General features: G+C 33.2%; 1 protein-coding gene across 3 annotated transcripts in view; it reads right to left on the reverse strand.

Moving 5' to 3' along the window:
* The window catches only part of LOC106867600 (voltage-dependent calcium channel subunit alpha-2/delta-3), a 669,388-nt gene that overhangs the window by 34,986 nt on the left and 613,648 nt on the right, over positions 1-20,754 (reverse strand). For all 3 annotated transcript variants that reach the window (XM_089349471.1, XM_089349470.1, XM_089349472.1), the window contains 8 exons: positions 18,836-18,878; positions 16,421-16,506; positions 14,075-14,171; positions 10,554-10,634; positions 7,458-7,612; positions 6,388-6,593; positions 1,711-1,776; positions 100-173 (listed from right to left, as the gene is read on the reverse strand). In XM_089349471.1, coding sequence (XP_089205597.1) covers positions 100-173; positions 1,711-1,776; positions 6,388-6,593; positions 7,458-7,612; positions 10,554-10,634; positions 14,075-14,171; positions 16,421-16,506; positions 18,836-18,878 — 808 coding nt within the window. The remainder of the gene's footprint in view (positions 1-99; positions 174-1,710; positions 1,777-6,387; positions 6,594-7,457; positions 7,613-10,553; positions 10,635-14,074; positions 14,172-16,420; positions 16,507-18,835; positions 18,879-20,754) is intronic.

The following is a 20,754-nucleotide window of genomic DNA, read 5'->3' on the forward strand; positions in this document are numbered from 1 at the left end:
TTTATTTATAACTTTGCTAAATTATTTCATAAATTAAACAGTAATATGGAACTGCAGTGTCCGATATCAAAGCAACATTGATATTTGAACATTACTTACTTGTTGTATACCCGTCTGTTCCAGAGGTCTTCCATCACGATTGGTTCAAAAGTATTTCCCAGAAATAGACCTACCTGAAATAAGGTATGGACAGTCATCAGAAATGATAAAACAGTTGGTGTGTTAGCTGTAACTTAATTAACACATAACTAGTGTAATAGAGAAATATCTGTATATCTTATTAATGAATGAGTTGAGACATAACTTGATGCTTGTTAAAACACTGTTGATGCAACCTAATTTGACCCAAATCATTATTCATTACAAACTGTTTTTGTTATACATTTCTAACAGGTCAGTTTTACTTAGGTTTATCATAGATTTTGTATGCTTAATGGTTTAACCCTTTAGTATTGAAACCAACCAAAATATTCTACCTTTTTTACATTCAAACTGAATAGATCCAGACTCACTCACCTATCCTACAATAAACAATCACATCGTTGAAATCTCAAAGCTATGAGATAATGCATGATTAATTCAAAACAGTGAGAATAAACAAGCATTACATTTGACAGTAATCTAAATGCTAAAGGGTTAAACACACTTTTCCTGGAACAGTGAATTTGCATGATACACATACATACCATCTCTTACTCTCACCTACACTCCTGCAACCTCTTCTCACCCACACTTTCTATTTTCTTATCCTCACTCATGTCTACTCATCTCAGACCTTGAGGGTCCACTCTGACACTTCACCTTTCCAGCTTCATCCTCATCACTTCCATCCTCTCTTCTGTAATGTAGATCCTTTACAGCAAGAAACCTGTTCTGTTTTGTCCCTTTCTCTTTTATATTACCCACCACCCATCTCCTAGCCTCTTTTTCTACCGTAGTTTAACTCAGTTGAGGAGGATCTTGGTTTTGAAAACTTCATGGTGACCTCACTAATGCTGGTGCCAGGGAAAAGTACTCAGTACTCTCTGTAGAGTGGATGGAATTAAGAAAGGCATCCAGCCATAGAAATCATGCCAAGGCAGACAATGAAGTACAATGCACAGCTCTCATTGCCATTGTGACACACAAACCACCACACCACAGCAAGGACTGATCTTGTGGTGGCACTTAAATCCATTGCACAATAATAATACCTCACACCCAAACTGGCAGGAAGCTGTCTTTTTTTGTGTCAAAAATAATGCAATATAAGAAGACATAAGATTTATCCAAAACCTCACCTTATTAGAGCTACCAATATCTTTAATGACAATATTATTGAAAGCATGTACTGATATGTCATCTAAATATGAAGAATAATAACTGCTGGATCAATTAATAAAAAAGTCAATAATATGTATATCCATTCATAACATGTTTCAGCAGATTTGAATGCAAATATGACTAATCATTTTTGTATTTCACCTTCAGAGAGCAACATCTTTCAATCAATGTGTGTTGACAGCACACTTAATTCATTGATGTTAAGTGACTTTGAGACATTGTGCTGTTTCAACCTCATTGTGTCTCTTCAGTCAAATCACTTCCTTGGCAAAATGCAACAATGAGTAGTATATTCACATCATTGTATACACACTGTTATACATGCTCATTATATTCTATAATAATAAATTGATTTGAGTAACAAAATAAGAATTTATTAGTACTGACCGTGGTTTTTGTGCTGGAAGTTATGATGATACCATTATGGTCAATCACAAATACTGTGTAGTTTGACTGGAATAGACAAAACAAATTAAATTGGAAACAGCTTGAAAAGAACAAGAAAAAAACCCCCCAAAATACTTTGTTCAATTATCTGTCATATGATATAGAACAAATGGTAACATATAAAGACACAAAATAATCATGATAAAAGTGTAGAATAATATCAGACTCTGTAGTTAAGAAGCTTGCTTCCCAACTATATGTTTTTGGGTTCAGTCCCACTGTATGGTATCTTGGGTAAGGTGTCTTTTGCAATAGCCCCAGGCTGATCAAAGCCTTATCAGTGGATTTGGTAAATGAAAATTGAAAGAAAGCTGTCACATATACATATACACATGTAAATGTTGAATGATGAAAATGAGTGCTCAACACTGCATTGGTGGATATAATTTCTTTACTTGTGAATCAAGGCCACCATTGGTTTCATGTTAAGAAAAGTAGGAAAATATCCTAGTGTTTTAACAATTTTTCCAGCCGATCACACAGAGAAAAGTGTTCGCCTCCATTTTATATATGTATTTATATATATACATGTATTTGTACACATGTGTCTCCATTTTATATATATACGTATTTATACACATGTGTGCCTCCATTTTATATATATATGTATTTATACACATGTGTGTCTCCATTTTATATATATATGTATTTATACACATGTGTGTGTGAGAGTGTATGTGTGCATGCTTGTGTGTACTCATCTTGACATCAAGTTATGGCTGCAAACGAGCATTACCATCATACAAACAATGCTGCTTATTTCCAGTCTCCCATCAAAACATGTCTGGCCAATGGCAAATATTACTTTGCTTAGAAACAAGTGAGGGTTGGTAACAGGAAGGGCATCCAGTCACAAAAAAACTCAGTGAATTCCATCTGACTCATGCGAGCATTGATATGTAGGTGTCAAAATGATGGTGGCGATGAGTGATGTCCAAAGAACAGTAAATTGAAATGCTTAAGATCATACCAGTAATGAAGTTTTCAGTTGTGCAACTATGCTCACCTTTCTGTTTTAAAGCCTAACATTTTAAGCATTACGGAAAATAAATGTTGCAGTTTTTGATGCCTAATTCTTGGAAAATTCCTGATAATGTATGACTAGACTGCATGCATATATACATACATACGTATGTACATATATACAAATATATATACATATGTATGTACATAGATACATACATATATGCAAGAATACATATATACATACATGACTTACATACGACATATATGCATACATTCATACACACATGTATGCATGCATGCACACAAACACACACACACACATATGGAAATATAAAATTTGTAAAACTTTCCAGAATTTTTATATTTAAGTATGTAAGCACATATCTAGACATGCAGCTATATGCATGAGAATACATACATAAAAACAAAACGTACAGATCTGCACATGCACTGAATCCAAATATTTCACGCATACACAAAAACATGTACAAATACATGGTTGATGTTGCTGAAATTCCAATGAAGGAGTCTTGGATCTAGGTTAGAAATTGGCTCTTTCTCTATTGGCATATATGACATAAATACATAGATGACAGCCATATATATATGACAAACCCTGAATGAGCAAACATAATAAAAGCATTCGTGCCATCTTTATTTCAGGCCTATGTTTATCTAAGATTATGTTATCTAATGTGCTCCTTATTTTTTATTTAAAAGTAGGTAGGATATGGTTTGAGGAGAGAGGTTTAGCTGCTATTCTTAGTAGGTTGCACAACCATGTAGAAGCTTCTGTTGTTGACTCAATCTTCTGTTCAATACAGTTGTGCAAAGTTTATCTAAATATAATCTGTGATTGTGTTGTGTGAGTGTGTGCTTCTATATGTGTGTGTATGAGTGTGTGTGTGTGTGTGTGTGTGTGTGTGTGTGTGCACATCTGCATGTGAATGTATGTATAAATGCTTGTGTGTGTATATGTGTGTTTATGTATGTGTATCAGTTTGTGTGTTTTGTTCTGTGTGAGTGTATGCATAAATGTCAATGCATGTTAATATGTGTGGCTGTATGAGTGTATGTGTGTGCATATATATCTGTGCATATCTATGTGCACATGTATGTATGTCAGTGTATATATGCATGTGTATGTATATGCCTCTATGTGTATGTGTGTGTGTGTGTGTGTGTGTGCATGTCTAATTGCCAGGATTTTCTACTTTTCGTTTTTCTTTACTCATTTCTTTCTTCCCACTTCACTTTTCTTCTTACATCTACAACTGAAATCAATACTAATCTATTGATTTCTTTATTGAAGCAGTTTAAAGTAGTAGATCAATCGATTTGTGATTTCTTCAACCTCTCCTTCTAACAGCCTAATCAGTCAGAAGTCACCAACATCCAGCTTTAGGCAGAAGATGCATGCATGCACAACAATAACAACAACATGCACAGACATATTGCAGTGGAGTAAAGTGGAAAGCTAGCATGCTTAATGTAGTGATCCAATAACTTTCGATTCATTAAAATCACACCCTTAATGAGGAGAACAATTATTATCTATCAATTATTTTTTTACTAGCAGGGTCTGTGGGGTTGTGTTGCTCAATTTTCCAAGTTGGATCTTGCATACTGTGTTTTCTTCTCTGAGGATCCAACTAGCATGATGGCTCAGGTTGGTTGACCACACAGTCATAGTGAATGAGGAAGTATTTCACAGAGATGGGAACTGATTGGGACACAGCTTGGAAGCTTGCCTGAGATGAACCCAAGCAAATACTGGCAGCTGGTGGATGCAGTGATACTCTGTAATGGTGCATGCCCCCATACCTTACCTGATCCAGGCCTGGAGGAAAGGGCAGTGCCCACAGATTTCACAAGCCCTCATCTTTAGACTGGTGAGATTGAGGTCATTAATGTTCCTTTTGAACCTTTGTAAGTCAATCTCTGAGGGAAAGACATGAATAAAGAGGGAATTTCAGAGGGAGAAAGGTTGTGGGAAGGAAGGATTGCGTGTAATAATGTGTGCGCGAACATAGGATGAATGAATTGGACACAACAAGGGTGATGGGAAGTGATAAGTACAATGGAAGTGCTTGAATGGAGTTGGCATGAACCTAGCCAGCTCCAATGAGTAGAGACCGTTATAATAGTGAAAGTGAAACTAGTGAGAGGAGACAGCATGCCTGCAAGCTAAATGGAGGAGTATGTCTGTGAGTGAGTTTATGTTAATCAGTTGAGTGCTTCTGTTCTGGAACTTGTGAAGGCTGTATCAATATGGAGGGGTGCAATAAATTAAAAGAATGACAATAGAAAAATCTTTACAGGCGCCTTGTGTGTAGAAACTTAACAGAGAAGTGGGGCTAGCATACTTCATGTCGTAAGAGTCAAGAATTTTTAATTAATTAAAAATAAATTATGTGTTCAGATTCCAATAAATGAATAAATAAATAAATGACTGTTGAACATGCACAAAGTTGTTTAGTTTCTATTATAGCAGTTGTGCAAAATATATTGATGTTAAACAATGATGATGATGATGGTGGTGGTGATGGTGGTAGTGGTGATGATGATGATGATGATGATCATGACGATGGTGTAATGATGATGATGTTAACAAAGTTGAATTTTGTAAAAAAAATATATATATAAATATATAAAAAGGTGGCGATATAATTTTTTGAGACTGTTTAAAAATAACCGTAGATAATTATTTAAATCATGGATCAAATGAGAAACTAATTACTGCACTAGATAATTATCATAAATCTAAAAAAGACAAAAAATGGGAGAAAGAATAAATCATATAAAAATATGAAACAATTACAATTTATCATGGAATATTAAATGAAAACAGAGTAGATTGATCTAAATGTGGTGGAGCAATTAGTGTAAAAGGAGAAAACAAAAAAAAAAATCAATGTCTCTATTAAGACAAGTTTATAATATGAACATTTACAAAGGAGTGACCACAGGTCTGAAAGGTTTTAAATATATAAACTCCATAATTACTGGAAACTAATTATCTAGGCAACTAATGAGCTTCTGTGCCAGCATTTCTCAACCACCTCCTTTTTGTTCCATGCCAGTTTGACTTTCAAAAAAAGTCAGACACCCTACTGCAAATGAACAAAGTTAGTTTATAGCATTGGCTGTGTGGTTAAGTAGTGCACTTTCAAAGTACATGGCTTCAGGTTCAGTTTCACGGTGTGGGACCTTGGGTAAGTGTTTTCTACTATAGCGTCATTCCAACTAAAACCTTGTGAGTGGATTTAATAGTTGGAAAGGTTTAGGATTAAGTGTTTATCAAACTTTTTAATAATCTGGTTGTTCTGCATCCACAGTTTTGCCATAAATGTTCCTTAGAGCTCACTGTAACCATCTTAAATAAAGATTAACCCTTTTGTTGCTACGCTTTGGTCAAAATACACTAATCTATATTTCAATTAATTCTGAACATTGTTGTTATTAACCTGGGGTTTGGAACAAAAAATAAACATGAAGTTTTGATGGTAGCCTTTTTTAAAATTTAGATCCCTTTAAAACAGGCAGTTTGTATCATAGATCTAGGAGTGGTTCCAGGCAGATTTGGTATTTAAGAGAAGATAAAAAGAAAACAAACAAGAAGCAGAAACAAAAACAAAGAAGTGAACTCACATTGTCACCGTTGTAGATGGAACAGTACTTCCCATTTGGACAACCAAACGTTTCACTGACGAGTTCATCAAATTTATAGAAAGACATTTGATAACCAGATACACCTGCCACAGTGTAATTCTGACGATCTCCTCCACCAGCACACTTAAGAACAGGAACGCTCACAGTTATTGCTGTTGTGTTTAAGTCTAGAAATTTAAGCCTATCTATATAAAATAATAAATAGATAAAAGCGATTTATGTATGGAATAAAGATTAATCAAGTTTTATATTAATTTCTTTTTATTTTTTGCCCAACAACAACAACAACCCCAAATGAAACAAAAATATTTTTATTATTACATATGTTTAATAACACTGCTGTCATTTGTGGAATGCTCTGCAAATGACAGATAGGAGAAGGAAGTAAGTCTGTGAAGTGATGGAGTGAATCCTCATCACACACACATGCACATGGATACACACCCATACATACGCACACACACACATGATTCATGATAAATTACAGGACTCAGTATACAAATGGCTGTCAAGTATTCTTCAATACCTTACTACTGAAAGGCTTGGTTTACCAGCTGATTATTGGAAATGAGCAATTCGGAATACTGGAAATCAGAGCTTTTCAGTTATAATATGTGTATATATTTATATGTATGTATATTTGTCTGTCTGTCTATGCATACATGCATATACACACACACACACACACACACACACACACACACACACATATATGTATATATATATATATATATATATATATACACACACATACACACACACACACACACACACACACACACACATACATACATATATATATAGATAGATATATAGATAAAAATATACATGCATATAAATATATATACATACATACAAACACACACACACACACAAAATAGATTTTATCGGAATGCCATTATATTCATTTTGCTCACAAACAACAAAACTTGAAGTTATTTTGTTTCCAATTTTTGTCAACCTTTTTCTACAATAAATGTCTAATATTTTAATATTCACTTCCAAAAAAAAAAAAAAAAAAAAAAAAAAATGGTTTCAGGGTCTCTTACCATTTCCTCTTTGCAGAAACATATTTATTGGCACTGAGAATGTGTATGTTTCATTGATTCCATGTCGACACCTCATTTCATCTCTGGCTCGACCCACTTCAACTGCTTGTTCATAATAACTGCTACTGATTGTATCTTGCATATGTAAAATCGTACTAGCAAAATAATATAGTAAAGTTTCAAGCACAAGAAATTGGAGAGAAAAAAACAAAAAGACTAAAATGGTTTAAATAACATTTTTGCTTCCTTTTCCCTGTAAGGATGCTAAAAAGGAAAAAAACAAAACAAAAAAAAAATCAAAATAAGTAAAAAGAATTCAAAATACTGCAAACTTGGATGTGATAAGAGATAATGAATTGTAAAAATACAGAGGTTGTGTTGCTTTGTGTGAGTGCATGTAAATGTTTTAAACAAAGTAAAATGTGTGTGTGTGTATATATATATATATATATATATATATATATATATATATATATATATATATATATTCTTTGTATTATCTGTACATTCCATATTGCTTAAAATGTGAACATTTATTTGGTGCTGTTTAATCTTAGGTTAACATAAAATAAATGATGTACAGCATATATATATATATATATATATATATATATATAAATAAATGCACATTCTTTCCTGATAACCCCATAAACTTGCTAGCATCCAGTATGCAGAACTTTCATTTGATAGCACTGGCATCTGCAAGTTGTTTTTGCAAAAATTCTCTCTCTCTCTCTCTCTCAATATATATATATATATATATATATATATATATATTACCAAAATGTTCTAGTAAACAAGAAAATAGACAAGACCCTTTAGATAAATGGCCCTGGTAAGTGTATAGGAAAGTTATAGGCAGGGATCCCATGTGGTGTACCCAGTGCAAACTGTGGACATGTAAGAGGTGCTGTGGAATCACAAGAAGGTTAATGGAGAAAGTACTATCCATGTGTGGATGATGCACAGGAGCCATAAAGATTATAGATACATGGGAAATTGATTTTCTCAAATATTCTGGAGGCTCTCTTGAGGTAATAGATAATTTTTGTTAACCTAGGTGAACTAATTAATTGTGGAGGAGGATGTTCTGAAAGCGTAGTCTTTAGAGTAAGAATAGAATGGAGAAAATTCAGACAGCTTTTATCTCCCTTGGCAACAAAATCTCTCTCTCTCTCTCTGTCTGTGTCTCTTTGATGGAAAGGAAGATTGTATGATGCCTGAGTAGAAACAGCAATGCTACATAGTAGTGTGATGCAGGCATGTGCAGGTAGTGTGACTCAGGCATGCAAAAGATGTGAAGACTTGAGAGGAATGAAGCTAGTATGCTCCATTGGATGTACGATGTCAGTGTGTATGTATAAGAAAGTGCTAATGTATTGAGAGAAAAGTTAGGCATAAGAAGAATTAGATGTAGTGTGCAAGAAAGAAGACTGTGCTGGTTTGATCATGTGATGTGTATGAATGAGGACAGTCACATGAAGAAGTGCTGACCAGTGAAAGTGGATGGAACTTGTGGAAGAAGGAGAGTCAGGAAGACAGAGGACGAAGTAGTGAAGGCCAATTTCAAGATGCTGAGCCTTATGGGGGGAGATGAAAAAGGGTCAAGATGATTGGTACTTTGCAGTGCTTGAGAAAACCTGGCTTCATAGTTGAAAAGATATCCTAAAATCACTTTAGTAATGCTTGTACATGTAGGGTTCTGCCGTACCTCCACTTTCTCTGTCCTGCCAAGCATTTCCCCCACATCTCCTCCCCAAAGAATCATTTCTCTGTCTATGGTGCTCTACCACCATCTCTCTCTCTCTCTCTCTCTCTCTCTCTCTCTCTCTCTCTCTCTCTCTCTTTAGTTTCTATCATTCTCTGAAACTCTCATTTTCCCAACTTGAGTAGCCATGTAATCTCCTCTACAACAAAACACCTATCTTTATTCCTCTATTTTACTTTTTAACTTCTCATCAACTGGCACAAAGCCACCTCCCACAATACTACTTCTCCTCCTAGTTGAGGGGTCTTTGTCATGCATATGAAAAGCGCCCAGTTTATTCTGTTAAGTGGTTGGTATTTGGAAGGGCATCCAGCCATAGAAACCATGCCAAAGCTAACAATAGAGCTTGGCACAGTCCTCCAGCTTGCTAGCTTCTGTTGAACCATTTAACTCATGCCAACATGGAAAACAGACATTAAATGATGATAATGATATAAATGAAATATATATGTGTAGCATGGAAATTTTGTCAGTGAACAGGTAGCGGTTTCAAAGCGACGAAAATATTTTGCCAAATTAAATTTAAATGTTGGAGTGAATCTCATGGTTTTTGTGTGTTTTTAAATGGCTTATAAACACCTTCACCACTGCAATTGTTTTCATTCCAGCTCACGATCTCAGATCAGGTCACTTGCTATGCAAGTACATCTCCGTAATATATATATATATATATATATATATATATATATATATATATATATATATATATGTATGTATGTATGTATATATGTTTGTATGTATGTATGTATATATATATATATATATATATATATATATATATATATATAAATATCTCATTATTGCTGTCATCATCATTTAATAACCACCTCTCCATGTTTACATTGGTCAGATAGAATTTGTGTGTGTGTGTGTGTGTGTAAAAATGATGTATATCATATAATATATAAATATATAATAGACACAGTTATGGCTTCAGGTTCAGTTGTACTTGCCTTGAGAACTAATTGAGTTAAAAGAAACTGAAGCAAGTCTGTCACATATATAATGTATATACTATGTGAGCGTGTGTGTGTGAACGTTTACAAAAACTATGCTGGAACTGATGTCACATCGTAACAGTAGAAAAGAGAGAGAAAGAGAGAGAGAGAGAGAGAGAGAGAGAGAGAGAGAGAGAGAGAGAGAGAGAGAGAGAGAAAGAGAGAGAGAGAGAAAGAGAGACATAGAAGGAAGACATCACACCTGATATCATTACCCACATAGTTTAATTGTCTAAATTATATACTTTAATGAAGATGATAGAAAAATGGTAAAAAGAAAAAAAAAAACAAAGAAATTAAATTATTGAGGCTGGCTCAATCAATACTTACAAATCAGTCAATTCATCCACAAACTGTTCGTACAGAAACAATCCAGAAGATGTTCCAACAAAAATAATTTCTACCCCTTTCCTAGGGAGAGGAAACAAATGTATACACCATTAGCATATAAAAGCCAAAACAACAGAAAAATCATATATTATAACTGCTTTTACTCTTGATGCCAGTGCTGCCTGACTGGTTCCCATGCTGGTGGCACATAAAAAGCACCCACTACACTCTCAGAGTAGTTGGCGTTAGGAAGGGCATCCATCTGTAGAAACATTGCCAGATCAGATTGGAGACTGGTGCAGCCTCCCGGCTTGCCAGTTCTCAGTCAAACCATCCAACCCATGCCAGCATAGAAAACGAATGTTAAATTATGATGATGATGATGATGATGATTTGTTCCAGTCATTGGACTGCAGCCATACTGGGGCATCTCTTTGATGGGATTTTAGTTGATGGATCACTGTTTGTTTGCTGTAACATTACGTTATAGGACATAAACACAGACACCATTAGGAAACTGGTGCCTGTGTTACCATAATCCTTTTGTTAGTATATTGTTGATAAAATTCATTACCTTTGTTTCAAGTAATTTTGAAAATAATGAAGAATTTAGTAAAATAATTTTGGAATACAAATTAATGTGAAGACTACTTTGAAACAAAATGTTTATATCTGAGAACCAGAAGTCATCTCAGGTGGATTAATATCAAAAGGATTAAAGGTATACATAGACCAAAACATTCATATACATTCCCAAATATATCTGAAATAGCCTGAAGATCTTCAGAACTGTGCTTTGTGATGGTGTTATCATCAGCATATTGAAGTTCAGAAGAATTATAAACTTTAGTTTTTTCAGCTGCTTTTAGTCTCAGATGGTTGAAAAGAAGAAGAAAACAAAAAAACAAAACAAAACAAAAAAAACCCAAAAAACAAAAAATAAAAACAAAACAAAAAAACTACTTCTATCTGAACAGTATTGGATAGAAAACCTTGACAAGAAGTAACCACAGAAAATTGTGCACAAGGAATGATGTGGTTTCAGGTTATAGGACATTTCAATTAAGAAATTTCATTTGAAATGATCACATCACATTTTTTTTTAATGTTTGGTGTTGAATAAAGATTTTTCTATTTAGAGCCTTTGTAAACCCCTTTTATCATTCTGATATAATATGCTTTATAAGTGTCCATACAGTGAATTTTTCTACATGGCAAAATTTCTTATGGTGAGTTTTCTGGATACACTGGTTCTAGACATTTTTCTTGGATCTTAGATGGCTTGATAACTGTTCTAGCATCATTGCCCTCATAAAATACACTCAGCACATTTTGATAAGGGTATTAAGCCATTGAAGCCAAACTGAAATAAAGTGTATGAACAAGATATGGATCCCTAACCACGCTTTGGAGAGCAGTAACTCTGAATAAGAAGTAACATAGACTATGATGACTCATCTGACCCATACCAACATGGAATGCAGATGCAATGTGATGATAATGATGATGATTCTTCTCTTTTTACATGTAGAAACTGTAATTTATTTATTTCAATGATAGTTCTACACTAGATCATCAATAAATATATTGCAGTAAAACCAGAAAAAAAAGAAAAAAATCCTCCAAGCAGAATGATATTGGCCTGCATCTCCTTCCTCCCCACCCTGTTTCATATTTGGAATAAAGATCTGACCCAATTTAATGGTCGTGCCTCAGCAATGCTAGAACTCACCAATAAAAGTGTAAAAATTTAATGAATAGAAACAAAAGGAAATGTTCCTTTACATATGCAGTGGTCAATATTTGAATGAATTTTACATTATTATTACTATTATTATTATTATTATTATTATTATTATTATTATTATTATTATTACTATTATTACTATTATAGCCACCAATGTCTGAAACAAGTTGTGTTGCTATGTAACTCAGTATGGAGGCGTATTTCTATTGAATTTAATATTTCATGCAACTGATTTTGTTCATTGTATAACTTATCTTTATATTGCATTTTGGATTTTGATTTATTGATTTTTATTTTTCATCTCAGCAAAATTTCTCAATAAATAAACATATAAACAAATAAACAAATAAACAAATAAATAAATAAAACATAATGGAACGAAATAAAATAACAATTGTTTATCTTGCTTTGTAAACACTCATAAAATAATTTGGACTTCCTAGTTTCAGTCGTTTAATGAAACTAGGGCAGATACTCAGGCAATCAATCAAACAAACAACTTGATAACTGAGGCACCTAACTTTTACATTTTATAGCTGAATGTGAAGAATGATGATATAGGTATACAAAAAATACTGTTGAATGTTATCAACACTGATGTTTAATGAACAAATATGTCAGCTTTATAAAAAATTAATGAATTTCCTTTATACTTGTAATCATGAGACTCCAGATTTGTGTAGATGCTTTTTATAATTGTACATGATTAGAGTAGAACTAGAAAGTATGGTCATGGATTTAGTGGAGAACCTTCTTTAGAGCAAGGGTTCTCAACTAGGGTCCATATGACCCTTAGGGCTCCATATGACCCTTAGGGCTCCATATAAGATTTTGTTGTTAAAATTTGTGTGCAATAAACTTGTTATACTTCTACAATACACAAAATATTAAACAAAATTTTTTTAAAGAATCATGCAAAACAAATACCTAAACATAATTATTTTTAATACAATTCCTAATAATATTTAATTATAAAAATATAATAGGACTTTTCCTAACATTGAATGGCTATGAGTGGCCAATCGAGTAAAATAGCAATCACAGGGAGTCCATAGGTAAAAAATGGTTGAGAACCACTGCTTTAGATAATAACTATTCTATTAAGTAACCTAGAATATAAAGTCATTGGAACTAAGTAATAAGTGTCTAGTGCTTACAGTCCATTGAACAAATAATATAGCACTTCATTCAGATTCTGGAGACATGTTTCAAAGTAATCCAAAATGCATCTAAATGTTGGAATGGTAATTTGTAACATTTGAAAACGTATTATTCTCACACCTATGGTTTAAACAGAATCTATTAAGATAAGAAATGAAAATAAAATTATTTTAAAGAATATTACACCTTTGAATCAGTTTTCAAATGTCTAAAGATAGATATCAGTTCAATTTGATTGGCAAGTGATTTAGCCAAAGGGAACTGGTTTAAGTTTATTCAGAGATTTGGATAGCAAACAGCCTAATGGGTTAATGCCGAAAATTTTCAGTGACTAAGAGCTGAAATATTTGCGCTTTCTTCTAAGAAGAAAATATATTATAAAGAAAGAAAAAAGGAAAAGAAAAATCAAAAGATGATGAATAGCTCTATAAATAGAAATAATTGATTGAAATTAAAATTTTAAAAATTGTAATACAAAGTATGAATTGAAATAAAAGCATATAATAACATTAAAAGTGGAAGACAGAATCAATGAAAGATTAAAAAATCAATATTCTACGTCAAAATATTGCAATTATTCACGAAATATTTGAACAAGATATTTTGTACATACTTCTTAATTTTTTCCCTCTTCTTTCCTTTCCATACTTTGAAGAGTTTTACCAGCATGTCAGCATCAAAAGCTAAAAGATTAACTAAATCTCGGTCACCTGCAAGAAGATTCAGTCAATTGCAGTCAAATTTTGAATTGTATTTAATAACATATCAGTTGAGCTGTATCAATATGTGTGCAGTGGTGCATGACAACTGACTGCATTTTTACATATTCTTGTGCAAGTTATACTCAGGTAAATGATTTGTTTCTGCATGCATATAAAGTTCTGAATTTGTGCATTTGGGCATGTTTTTAGTCTGTAACTATGCATGTGACTGGCTATAAATTTGTTATAAAGGAAGGTATGCATACATATTTCTGTGAAAAACAATAAAATTGATATAAAGTTTGACAGAGTAATATTTCCATTAAGATAGGTTACTTTTGTTTCAATTAATTTTGAAAATAATGAAGAATTTAGTTGAATAACTTGGTCATTATGTTTGGAACATAAATCACCATGAAATTTCGAGGAATGGTTTTGAGTTAGATTACTTTCAAACAGGAAGTTTATATCACAAATATAGGGACAGGCTCAGACCGGTTGGTATCAAAAGTAATGCCATTGCTTGATTGGTCTCTTAAAAATAAGCAGCTCGGATGTTGCTCTTCAGTTCTGCTTGAAGACCAGTGTGTGTGTGTGTGTATATATGTATATATATATATATATATATATATATATATATATATATATATATATATATATATACATATACCTATACACTTTATTTATGGATTAACAAGGCAACTGACGGTTTCATGTAGAAAAAATCTCTACAATCTTCACAAGAATGCTACATACCCATTGATAATATAATACACACCAGAGCCTCCTTAAACCTTAATCAATGAATATACAGCAGTGCATAGCTTAAATGCAAATTCATCCTGTTTGATATCACGAACTTTTACCCCTCGATCTCCAAAAATCTCCTTTCAAAGACACTTGAGTTTAGTAAAGCATATACAACCATCACTAATGTTATGATGAATACAAGGAAATCATTGCTTTTTCATAATATCTATTGGATGAAAAAAAATGGAGATGAACTATTTGATGTCACTCTGGGGAAGAGATTGAGGATCTGATAGGCTTCTACATTCTATGTATGCTTAATAATGAAACAGAAGATGCCAGCATGGAATTATATAGGGATGACAGTCTATGAGTACTACATAATAAAAATGGCCATGACATGGATAAGATGAGAAAAAATTATGCAAAATATTTTGTCAGCTCAACCTAAAAACTACAATTAACACAAACCTTAAAGAAGTGAATTACCTAGACATTAATATAAATCTCAGTGCAGGAAAATTTAAAACCCTTCCATAGACCAAATGAGGACATCTACATTGACAGAGGCTCTAACCACTGACTGTCAATAATCAATGATTAAACAATTAGTAAATAGCATTTGTAGGCATGTTTCCAAACCATTCTTTGATGAAGCAACTTTCAAAAAGGCAGCCCTATATTACAACACTGTATTAGAAAGTTTCAATTTTAAGAGTAATATAATCTATATTAAACCAAATGGAGCTAAATCAAAAAAATATGACATGGGAAAATATTATGGTATAATCCTCCACACATCATGAATGCGGCTATAAATATAGCTACACATTTTCTAACTTATAGATACCCACTTCAAACACTCCCATAAATATCACAAGACCCTTAATAGAAATTCTGTTAAAGTTACCTATTGTAGCCTCCCTAACATAGGATTGATAATTTTCAATTACAAATGAATAATAATATAAGGGATACCCCTCATAGATCAAGTAATTGTAGCTGCCGTCATTGGAATTCAAGCTCAGAACATAAAGATGGATGCAATGCCACTAAGCATTTTGTCCCGCATGTCTATGGCTCTACCAAATCACTGCCATAATAATAATATTAATAATAATAATAATAATAATAATAATAATAGGTATAATAAAAAAAATATTCAGACAAATACATAACAAAACACCAGAACTTACAAATATATATAACATACAGAAAATTGCACTACTGGGCACTGCACACATCCTACGCAAAACACTTTCAATACAGTAACCATAAGAGCATCACAGCAAACCACAGCACATACCCAAGGCACACAGAGCTGCGCTCGGAAGTGAAGTGAAAGCACGTTATAAAAATAAAACTACTGAATAATAATAATAATAATAATAATGATGATGATAATAATGATGACGATGATGATGATGATGATGATGATGATGATGATATAAAAAGATAAAGGCCATAAATGAACTTAAAATTCACAAAGAAGACATTTGAATTCTTACATTTCTCAGGTGTCGCACGTTTCGCTCTCATAATACTTTCAAATAATTTCGCCATACTGGTTTCTTCCTGGTTTTCACAGTATTTCCTTTGAGACAACAAGCAAATTAAGATATGAGTAATTATTTCAAGGTTTAGATAATTTTGTATTTCATAATTAGACATATATGCTTACGTGTGTAACTTAGAAATATGTTTTATTTTGTTTAGTCATAATTAATCCTGATAACGAGGCAGGTATAGTGCCTAGTATCTAAACAGACCCTCTCTTAAACGTTTAATTAATGGTAATTAATGGTGAGTTTGAAACTTTGAAGTTTAGTAGTTGAAAGAAAGATAGTGAAGGTAAGGGTCAAAGAGTCAGGGAAATGCAATTCTGGACCCCCAGGTTATAAAAACACCAACTAGCTCAAGTAAGTTTTAACTCTATAATGTTAATTACAAACTTACCTTCATTTAATGGTGAGCTAACACCCTCCATCAAATCGACATCACCTGTACAGGTGCAACAGGTGCTACATATCAAATGATGAAATGATTGCAGAGCAATGTGAGATGGAGTGCTTTGCTCAAGAACACAATTGCAATGCCTGGTTTAGGAATTGAACCCCCGATCTCGCAATCAATAAGTGCAACACCCTAACCACTGAGCCATGCACCTTCACATATACATATATTAAACCCCACTGTTTCCTGTGGGTAGGTCCTAATGCATCTCCAACAATCTATTTCTCACTCTCACTCTGACTGTCTCTGTCACTCCCACCTCTTCTCTCTTTTCCTATTGGGGTAGCTGAGTATCTCCTTTAAAATAAGACACCTGTCTCTACCCCTTTGTTATATTCTCACCTGGCACAAAGCCACTTCCCTTGGTACCACTCTTTCTCCCGGTTGAGAAATCTTTGTCTTGCAGGTTACTTAGTGATCCTGCTGGTGTTGTGGTTGCCACATAAAATGCACCATGGCTGTGCAATATAAAAACATTCAGTAAACTCTGTGAAATAGTTGGCATTAGGAAAGACATTCACCCATAGAAACCATGCCAAAACAGACAATTGGAGCCTGGGCAGTTCTCTGGCTGGCCAGCTCCTGTCAAACTGCCCAACCCATGCCAGCATGGAAAATGTTGATGACGATAATGATAATGATGTATGAGTTGTGTGTGTGTGTGTATGCATACATGTGTGCATATGTGTGTTGGGCTCACAGTCATAAAGTTTTGAGTGGATTACTTGACAGGGTAGTGCATTGTCTTCTTGAGGAAGGTATGCTGTTTTCACCATTGCTCCAGCCTGCTCACCATAAACTGAGCACCAGACCAGCGTTACTGCAATCTTCCTGTATAGTCTACAGGGTAAGGGGTTAGTGATCAATGGGCCATGAGGAATTCTATGCCTGCTTGTGACTATATTCAGCACTTAATAAAGTTGGCAAAAGCATGTTAGAAAGTCATTCTCATTTGTGAGCGACAGCTATGCTTATATATACATGTGTATGTGTGAGAGTATATATACATATGTGAACACACACACACACACACACATGAGCGTTGGGCCTGAGGGAGGCAAAGTGGCTGAGTTCCTTTCATGTGTTGGGCCTCATGGAGGCAATGACTGAGACCTTTGGCATTATGTCATGCTTGAGAAGAAGACCCATCAAGCCAAGCAAAATCAGTCGTGGCAAATACTGATGCCACGTAAATGGCACCCATACTAGTGGCATGTAAAAGCATCCATTACACTCTGAGTAGTTGGCGTTAGGAAGGGCATCCAGCCAAATAAAACCAGAGTCTGGTGCAACCTTCCAGCTTACTAGCCCTGGTCAAAATTGTCCAAACCATTCCTGCATGGACAACAAATGCTAAATGATGATGATGATGATGATGATACATACTTACATACACACATATATATATGTGTGTGTGTGTGTGCATATATGTGTAAATATGTGCAAACACACACATACACACATATATAAATACAACATATAAATAGGTAAACAAGTATGATGTACAGACACACAAATAGCTGAACTGCATAAAAGTTATTAATATTCCTGTGTTAAGTATTTAACAAAGATTACTTGTGAGTATGACTGTGTCTTTGTACATGTGTGTGTTTGTGAGACTGCATGTGTTTGTGTGTTTGTACACGTGTGTGTATATTGGCAAGTCTGTACATGTAAGTGTGCGTGTGTCTGTACATACATGTTTGTGTAAATGTATGTATGTGTGTATGTATGTGTGTGTGTATGTATGTATGTCCAAGTGAACATAACTATTTACTTTTTTTTTCATTCAAAGTAGATGTATTTTCTTTTAAAAAGTCTTTGCTTAAACAAATAAATTATCAAAAAAAAAAATTAATGAATGAATTAGAAAGAAAAAAAGAAAACAAAGTAAAGCAGTAACTGCTTACCATCTTGATAAGCGAAATGATTTATTCCGAAGAACATCTTTCTCTGGAAAAAAAAAAGAAAAAGAAAAAAACAAAGAAACAAAATTAAAACATAAGAGAAAGTATAAAAATATATTAAAAAACATCCGAATACAATATGAGTTTTCATTTAAAAAAAACAAGAGTTACTTTTGTTTGTGTAAAGGGCATTTAGGACATATGTCATAATATTCAAAAGAAACTTGTAAACACCTTGAAAAGAAGCAAGTGTTTACTTCCGTTTCGTCTAAAACAAAAATGGAAATGATGTCTGCAAGCTATTATTAAAATCCTTTCTACTGTTAGAAGTTAAATTGTCACTTTGTATAAAGTTGTATTTTAATCCTTTAATGGAGAGATGTTTTGACACCTAGGGCAGTAAGTTCTCTTCAGAGTTAATGCTATAAGCTTAAGTGTTATTGGAGGCCTTTCTCTGACAGACAGGAATTAATACAAATTTTCACATTTTGCCGGGTGAATTTGTTCCGTATATGCTGTTTTAATTCTATAAATTCACTGTTTGTTTGTTTTTTTTTATACAAAATTTTGTGGTATATATACTCTTTGTTATATTCATAAACACTGTGTGTGCATGTGTGCATGCATATATGTATGTATGAGTCTCTCTCTCTCCTTGTGTCTCTGTGTGTCTGTCACTCTCTCTTTCTCTCTCTCTCTCTATATATATATATATATATGATTGTATATATATATATATATATATATATATATATATATATATATATATATATATATATATATATATATATATATGTATATACATATATATGTGTATTTGTTGGTCATAATTATTCATACCAATATGTAATTCCTAACGAAGAATCTAATTTTTATTTCAAGAAGAGTTTTTTGTTTTTGTCGTTGGAATTAATTAGACTCCAAAACAATTTGCAGAATTTATATTGGATTTGTACCAACTTGGATTTGAATTAAAGATCGTCTACACCTATATATTTTTTCCTTTCCTTATACTTTATATATATATATATATATATATATATATATATATATATATATATATGTATATATAAAATTCAATCATCGCTATTTGTGACTGAAGGTGCTGGGTATCACCTATATTGCTAGAAATAAGAGTTAAAACCCTTAGATCTGCAAGGAAGCACATTTTCATACACTGACAACAATATAAGGTCACAATTAGTGATGACTGAAGCATGAAGTTAGAAGATGTAGGTGTGTCTCAACCATAGATGCATACCTGTACCTTAACGTTGAATAATGTGGGGCTGAGTCAATTTTTTTATTCAACACACATAAAGAGAGACTGATAGAGAGAGAGAGAGAGAGAGAGAGAGAGAGAGAGAGAGAGAGAGAGAGAGAGAGAGAGAGAGAGAGAGAGAGAGGGGGGGTGAAGGAGAATGTGTATATCCTTTCTTGACATAATTCTTTGAGGGCCTTTGTTCTCCCTAGCTAGAATGACATGAATTTGGAGCATTTGTCCTTTTCCATGACAGTAAGGCTCTGTATTCATCATTTAAACTCAATTTAATCATTATTTAATAAATGATCCAATTAACAAAGAAGCAATTTCTGCTATTTATAATTACATTTAATACCCCCCACAAACTCTATTTAAATATCACCAGCAAAGATAAAGACAAAAGATATGTTGGTTGGTCCCAAGAAAAAAGATTGTTTGAACTACATTTTAGATAACTAATCAATAATGAACATCTATATGTCACTCAGGAAAGATATTAAATTTTGGTTGACATTAAAAAGAAATAATGACTACTTAAACTAATGATTTTGATAAAGAAAATAAAAAAAAAGAAAAACACAATGAAGTCATACAAAGGATACTAAGAAAAAGTTTAAAAGACTAACTCTCTCTCTCTCTTGATATTGCATAGCCATGC

This window comes from Octopus bimaculoides, chromosome 3, assembly GCF_046866305.1.
Source record: "Octopus bimaculoides isolate indiv1 chromosome 3, ASM4686630v1, whole genome shotgun sequence".
NCBI lineage: Eukaryota > Metazoa > Mollusca > Cephalopoda > Octopoda > Octopodidae > Octopus > Octopus bimaculoides.